This window comes from Sorex araneus, chromosome 2 (genome assembly GCF_027595985.1).
Source record: "Sorex araneus isolate mSorAra2 chromosome 2, mSorAra2.pri, whole genome shotgun sequence".
Classification (NCBI taxonomy): domain Eukaryota; kingdom Metazoa; phylum Chordata; class Mammalia; order Eulipotyphla; family Soricidae; genus Sorex; species Sorex araneus.
The window spans coordinates 31,727,882-31,735,015 of NC_073303.1; the positions used below are offsets into that span (position 1 = coordinate 31,727,882).

Below are 7,134 nucleotides of genomic sequence, written 5' to 3' on the forward strand. Positions count from 1 at the left end.
GTCCTGGGACAGGATGAGGCCAAGGTGTTACCTGAGTCTGTGTGATAATGGCCCTGGTGAGAGAAGGTGCTATTGAGGGACCAGGACAAGGAAGAGAAAAAGTGACCCAGACTGCTGAGTGATGACATCAAAGCCTGCAATGAACTGAGACAGACTGGGCACAGGCTCTGTCCCTGCTCATCCCACAGCCTCTCCTGTGCCGCCTGTCACAGACTCAAACAGATAATACACGTGTATCTTGGGAAGGTCTCAGAATTTCCATTATTCCCTCTCAAATGTTAGGGATATCCTTTATTAGTCTCTCAATTCCATAAAACAAGAATTAGTAAAAAACTGCAAATTCTTTATTCAGAAATATCATTCAGACAAAATAGGAAGTCAACCCAGATGGAGACGACCAAGTCTCGCCTTTTCTGCTTGGGACCAGAACATTAGGGAGGAGAACACAGGTAACTGTGGGGAGGGCCTGCTAGCCAGGGTTGGGCGAGACTCCCCCCTCAAAGTATGTGATTGGACAACAGACACAGTCAAGTCCCATGGCTTGAGAATACATACAATTCTTGTCACAACATAAAAATGTGAGGAAATTTTGCATTCCTCAGCCTCATACAGAGCACTTGTTTCACACTGTAAGAGAAAAGAATGAAGAGAGTCAGGTGAGTCACAGAACTGTGACATCCTGAGCAAGCTCCCAGCATCCCTCTCAAAGAACCCCCAAACCCAGTCCTGTCCCCTCTGCCCAATCCCACCCACTCCAGCCTCCAGAGTCTCACCTCTAGGGTTTGAGAGAGACTCATCAGAGCCCTGGGAACTGTCGCTGTCTGGGGAGGAATGAATAGGACAAGGTCAGAGCCCCAGGGGGTGAAATGAGAGGAGGAACCTGGGGTGCAGGAGCTCCCCCTGGACTCTGGTCTCTATCCAGGGCTCCAGGGCCCCAGCCCTGCCCACATTTACTTGCATCCTGAGTGTACTGTCCTCCTTTCCCACCTGAGGGAAGTAAACAGCCCAGGGAAGGTCGGGGAGAGTACTGGGTCCTGAGCCCACAGAGCAGCTCTCTAGGCCCACACCCCAGGGAAGCGTCAGAACTCTGAAGACTGAGGGCAGGACCAGGAAACATGCAGGAAGGAGATGCTCCTGGACTGACCAGCCTCGTCCTGGTGCTCTGTGCTCACAAGGACAGTCAGTCCCTGTGACCTGGGACCCTGGGAACCAGGTTCATCCCCAGCTTATGGAGGTGAAAGTGTCTTTCCTGAGCAAACCTGAGAGCGGCACACAAACAGGGGAGTGAGAGCAACAGCACAGGGGCGGTTGGTGCTCCCGCTAATGAGGCAGGAGAACTAATACAAGGGGAGACCCCCAGAGTGGGACAAGACTCAAGACTTGCTTTATTGGACAGATTTTCCCCTGCCACCATCTTACCTGAGTGCTTCCTCCTGGTGGTCACAGCTGCCACCACAGCTCCAGTGACCACAGCCGCGAGGAGATACAGGCCAACAATGATGCCCACAGGGAGGATGGTGGGCTGAGATGGGGGCTCTGGGAAGGGAGGAAGGAAGGAGAGGGTCTGACCCCCGGGACTCAGTCCTAACCCTCTAATGCTCCCCAGAAGAGTCTCCTGATTCCTGTGAGAACAGGCTCTGTGCCCCGTCCCCCTCCTTACTCAATCTCAGGGTGACAGGCTCCGGCAGCCCCTGGTGCTGCACACGGCACGTGTATCTCTGCTCCTCTCCAGAAGGCACCACCACAGCCGCCCACTTCTGGAAGGTTCCATCCCCTGAAGGCCTGGTCTCCACCAGCTCTGTGTCCTGGGTCAGGTCCTCCCCATCACGCTGCCAGGTCAGGGTGATCTCGGCAGGGTAGAAGCCCAGGGCCCAGCACCTCAGGGTGACCTCCTGGTCAGAGAAGGGGTGGTGGGTGATGTGTCTTTTGGGGGCTTCTGAGGAGGAAAAATGAGAAAATTCACACTTTGGGTCACCCTCAGAATGAGGTTGAACAGGATAATTGGTTTGTTAGAAGGAGGCAGAAAACCCAGGCTGACTCAAGAAATTGGTAAAATCCTATTCCAAAATTCAGAATAAGGTTTGGGTAGGAGGCTGAGGTCTCTCAGGAGAACACTGACTCTGGTCCTGACCTGGGTGGAGGATGAATGTCTGAGAAAAACAGTCAGATCTCAGGTGATGAGAAAACAATGTAAGAAAGTTGGGTTCAGAGTGACTGTTGGAACCCAACAACCCAAGGAAACCGAGATCTGTTATTTCAGAGAAGGTCTCCCCTCCCAGCAGGGAGGCCAGGGTCCTCATGCTGTTTTGAAGACAGGGAAGGCCTGGGGGCAAGTCTCTCTGTAGCACCGGACATTGAAACCAGGAGGGCCCCTTCCTCTCCTGGCCAGAGGAGAAGGACTGTTTGGACACTAGCCCCCACTATCTTCCCCCTTGTGGGGAGTCTGCCACGCCCAGGGGAGTTCAGGGGTCTTCACCATCCGGGACCCGGTACCTGCGCGCAGCAGCGTGTCCTTCCCGTTCTCCAAGTATCTACGGAGCCAAGGCACACAGATGTTCTCCAGGTAGTCCCTGTGGTGCTCAGCCTCACCCCCCTGCTCCCACTTGCGCTGGGTTCTCCAAGCCTGCGTGCCCGCCGCCGCCGTCCAGGAGCGCAGGTCCTCGTTCAGGGCGATGTAGTCGGCGCCGTCGTAGGAGTATTGACTGTACCCGCGCAGGAGGCGCCCGTCGGACCCCACGTCGCAGCCGGACATTCTCTGGTAGGTGTGAGAGTCTAACCCGCCCCGCACAGATTAACCCCGAACCGAAAACGAAACCGAGGCCAGTCCCCGCGGCGCCTCCCGGTCAGGGGTCCGAGGCGGGTCTCCCAGTCTCGGGGACCTTCGGACCCGCCTTGGGTCGACCAGGCCCGTCCCCGCGTTGGCTCGTCCCTGCCCGGCCGCGCTCACCCGCCTCGCTCTGGTTGTAGTAGCCGCGCAGGATTTTCAGGTTCACTCGGTAATTCTTTGCGGCGTCCTTGGCTCTCCGCGTCTCCCCTTCCCAGTACTCGGGTCCCTCCTGCTCCACCCACCGCGCCCGCGGCTCCATCCTCGGACTCGCCGAGTCGCTGTCGAAGCGCACGAACTGCGTGTCGTCCACGTAGCCGACTGCGATGTAGCGGGGTTTCCCGCCGCCGGGCGGGGAAATGGCGGTGAGGAAGTACCGCAGGGAGTGGGGGCCTGGGGGAGGGGAATGGGTGAGACCCGGTCCGACCCTCGGTCCTGGAGCCCCGCGGTGGAGGGACTGAGATGGGAGAGACTTTGCGTGCAGGATTTGAAGGTTGGGGAACGGGGGACATCTGCTGGGGACCATGGAGAGGCTCCTCCTAGGGGTTAGAGTTCCTAGCTGGTCGCGTCCCCACTCGCTGAAACAAACTTCCCTCCGACCCGCACTCACCTGTCTGAGTCAGAGCCAGGACCAATACCAGCTGTGGTTGGATGGTTAAGAGCTCCAAGAGCCACATTTTCAGGGTCTTGGGAGTCTTATCTACCGGGAGACAGGGGTCATGCTGATTGGCTGATTGGTGTCCTGAGAAGACACCAATGGGAGTGAAAGTGAAACTTAGAGGACCCCGGAAATCTCCAGCCCTGAGCTTCTGGCCCCCAACACCTGCTTGGGGACTGAGGAAATACCTCAGGGAGTGGGAGCCTGGGGGAGGGGAAGGGGTGAGACCTGGCATAACCTTCCCCCCCCCACGCCCCCAGCAGTGTTGGTCGAAGGGGTCTCAAAGGACGGGAAAGGGGGGAGGGACCAATAAGGTGGATTAAAGATCTCAACATCAGACTAGAATCCATAAAGTACATGGAAGACAAGGTTCACGAAACCCTCCACTACATTGAAGCTAAAGGTATTTTCAAAGATGATGTGCTACTGGCCAAGCAAGTGAAAACAAAGATAAACAAATGGGACCATCTTAAACTAAGAAGCTTCTGCACCTCAAAAGAAACTGTGACCAAAACATAAAGACAGTCTACAGAATGGGAAAGGATATTCACCCAATACCCATCTGATAAGGGCTTGATATCAAGGATATAGAAGGCACTGTTTGAACTCTACAAGAAGAAAACATCCAACCCCATCAGAAAATGGGGGTTGGAAATGAACCGAAATTTTCTCAAAGAAGAAATCCAAATGGCTAAAAGACACATGAGAAAATGCTCTACATCACTAATCGTCAGGGATATGCAGATTAAAAACAGTGAGATATCATTTCACACCACAGAGACTGGCCCACATACAAAAGATAAAAGCAACCGGTGTTGGTGCGGATGTGGGGAGAAAGGGACTCTCCTTCACTGCTGGTGGGAATGCCGACCGGTTTAGCCCTTTTGGAAAACAATATGGACTATTCTCAAAAAATTAGAAATTGAGCTCCCATTTGACCCAGCAATACCACTCCTGGGAATATATCCTGGAGAGGCAAAAAGATATAGTAGAAATGACATCTGCATTTGTATGTTTATTGCAGCACTGTTTACAATAGTCAAATTCTGGAAAAGAATTGAGTGCCCCAAAATATGACTGGTTAAAGAAACTTTGGTACATCTACACAATGGAATACTATGCAGCTGTCACAAAAGATGAAGTAATAAAATTTCCACATATGTGGATCAACATGAAAAATGCCATGTTAAGTGAAATGAGTCAGAAATAGACAGAATAAAAAGATTGCACTCATCTGTGGAATATAAAGTAACAGAATGGGAGACTAACACCCAAGAGTAGTAGAGATAAGGACCAGGAAGTCTGCCCTACAGCTTGGAAACTAGTCTCACATGCTGGGGGAAAAGGCAGCTGAGATAGAGAAGGGAACACCAAGTAGGAAATGTTGGGAGGATCCATTCGGGTTGAAAGATGAGTGCCAAAAGTAGACTATAGACCAAACACAATGGCCACTCGATACCTCTATTGCAAACTACAATACCCAACAGGAGAGAGAACAAAAGGGAATGCCCTGCTGCAGAGGTGGGGTGGGGTGGTGGGGGATGGGGTGGGGGTGGGGGGGGATACTGGGATCATTGGTGGAGGAGAATGGGCACTGGTGGAGGGACGGGTAAATGATCACTGAATGACTAATGCAAAAATGAAAGTTCATAAATTTGTAACTGTACCTCATGGTGATTCACTAATAAAAATTTTTTTCAAAAGGGGGGAAGGTGTACGGAGCCATTTTACAAGCCCGGCTCTTATCCTCTAGTCAAACGGAGGCTTACTTGGGATTCTGGTAACAAGGTCACCACTGCTGACCTTACTGATCTTATCAGTTCGCCATTCCTCTCTCACTAGCCAACGCCCATGCCTGATCTGCCCAACGCCCATGTCTGATCTGCATTTTACTATTGTTCCTATGGGGGTCCAAGCATGCATACCACCCCCTCCCACCAAGAGATATAAGTATTGTAACTGCTGTGAATAAACTCTTTCCCTCCTCCTCCTTCTGGCTCTGCGTCTCTTCGTTCGGTTGTGTCCCCTCCTTAGCCCCACGAAGGGTCCTCCCTGCGGGACAGGATGATGCCCGCAGGGGGGACCCCACAGGAAGGGACCAAGAAGGGTGAGACTTAGGGGTGTGGGACGAGTTGAAGGTTGGGGGGGTACAAGGAGGAACATTTGGGGGGGCATCCGGGCAGGGAAACCAAGAAACAACTTCTCAGAGGTCCTACATTAGTGACTGGCAGTTCCTACCCTTACTCCCCACAATGAACTCCCCTCCTGACCCTGCATTCACTCGCTCTGGTCTGGGTCTGGGTCAGGCCAGGGCCCCAAAAGCAGCAGAAGAAGGGGTCACGACACCCACATAGTCAAAGTATCCGACCTTTCCTAACTCTTCTGGGGTCCCCATCAGTTTATAAAGAGAGCCGCGAGGACTCTGATTGGCTGATCTAGACAGCGACGCCCAAGAGGAGTGAAGACTGGGGATGTGTCAGGAGTATCTGGGCAGAAGGTGCAGACACAGGTTGCAGAGAGAAGTGAAACTGGGGAGACCAGGAATCCCCAGGCCTGATCTCCTGCACCCAATACCACCCAGGGGACACTGGGAGCCACAACTGGGACCCGGGACTTCGCCCTCTCACCTACTCCCTCACCTGGTCTTTGTCACACTGTTTCCCCTTGTCCAGGGCTGAGACTGTCAGCAATTTACTATGGTTTTCGTTTTGGTATCTCGCTACAATCTTACAAGTTCCTGAGGATGCCAGAGATGCTTCTGTGCATTAAGGTTATGCCTGTCAGTGTTTGCCGTGTGAGGACTCTGACTTAAAGCCCCTTTATTGTTGGTAATGATGACTTTGTTTTGCTTTTGGCTTTTGGCTACACCAGTCAGCGCTCAGGAGTGATCCCTGGCTCTGTGCTCAGGGATCATTCCTGGCAGGTTCATGGGACCATATGTGGTGTGGGGGATCAAACCCGTATTGGCCACATGCAAGGCAAGTGCTTTACCTTTGTGATATCTCCCCTGCAGAGTTAATGCCTGACATTGACTTCAACTGGAATAATATCAACAACAAATTAATTTTAACAGGAAATCTTTGTGGGGAGCAAGAGGTCACACCCAGTGATGTTCACTGACTCTGTACTCAGGAATTACTCCTGGCAGTGCTCAGGGGAACATATGGGATGCAGGCAATAGAACCCCTTTCTGGAAAGGTTCAAGGCAAGCACCTTACCTGCTATACTATTTCACCAACCCCTAGAAAGTCTTTTGAAGAAAAACCATATTAGATTTATGCTGGGGACCAGCCCTACCTGAGCAGGCCTGAACCAGGGATGCCATGAGGACTAAGAAAGAGGCAGAAATGGGAGCAAAAAGCATGTGGTGAGGGGGCTCACAGCCTTTGGACTGAGCCCTGACTGTTCTCTATGAATCATATTTATTACTTAGAATCCATAATCATCAGAACAATATTCCTCGGGCAAATACCTAATGACTTTAATCTATCCAAGATAGACTTTTACACATCCAAGGACCTTGGTTCATGGGAAAAACATCTTTGTAATGGGCTTTCTCAAGGGGAGATTCTTTCAGGAAGCAGAGATAGAGCAGATACAGGACCTGTCCCCCAACCTCCCCCCTTTGGGGCATTATTCTCCCTCTAGCACC

The 7,134-nt window shown here is 52.1% G+C and overlaps 1 protein-coding gene across 1 annotated transcript; it reads right to left on the reverse strand.

Annotated features, from left to right (window-relative positions):
* Positions 1–431: 431 nt before the first annotated feature.
* LOC129401626 (class I histocompatibility antigen, Gogo-B*0102 alpha chain-like) lies at positions 432–6,807 on the reverse strand. The gene is made up of 9 exons (XM_055124352.1): positions 6,780–6,807; positions 3,435–3,524; positions 2,948–3,217; positions 2,494–2,772; positions 1,661–1,936; positions 1,420–1,536; positions 955–987; positions 774–821; positions 432–627 (listed from the first exon to the last, which is right to left on the reverse strand). Exons 1-9 carry the CDS (start codon positions 6,805–6,807, stop codon positions 623–625), a joined length of 1,146 nt encoding a protein of 381 aa, XP_054980327.1. The 3' UTR covers positions 432–622.
* Positions 6,808–7,134: the final 327 nt, after the last annotated feature.

Excerpts from the sequence above, each read along its gene's own strand:
- LOC129401626 (XM_055124352.1), bottom strand. The coding sequence starts at position 6,807 with ATGGCATCCCTGGTTCAGGCCTGCTCAG. Across the intron at positions 3,218-3,434 it reads CCTGGCTCTGACTCAGACAG|GCCCCCACTCCCTGCGGTAC; the intron begins GTGAGTGCGGGT and ends CCCCTCCCCCAG. Across the intron at positions 822-954 it reads ACAGTACACTCAGGATGCAA|ACAGCGACAGTTCCCAGGGC; the intron begins GTAAATGTGGGC and ends ATTCCTCCCCAG.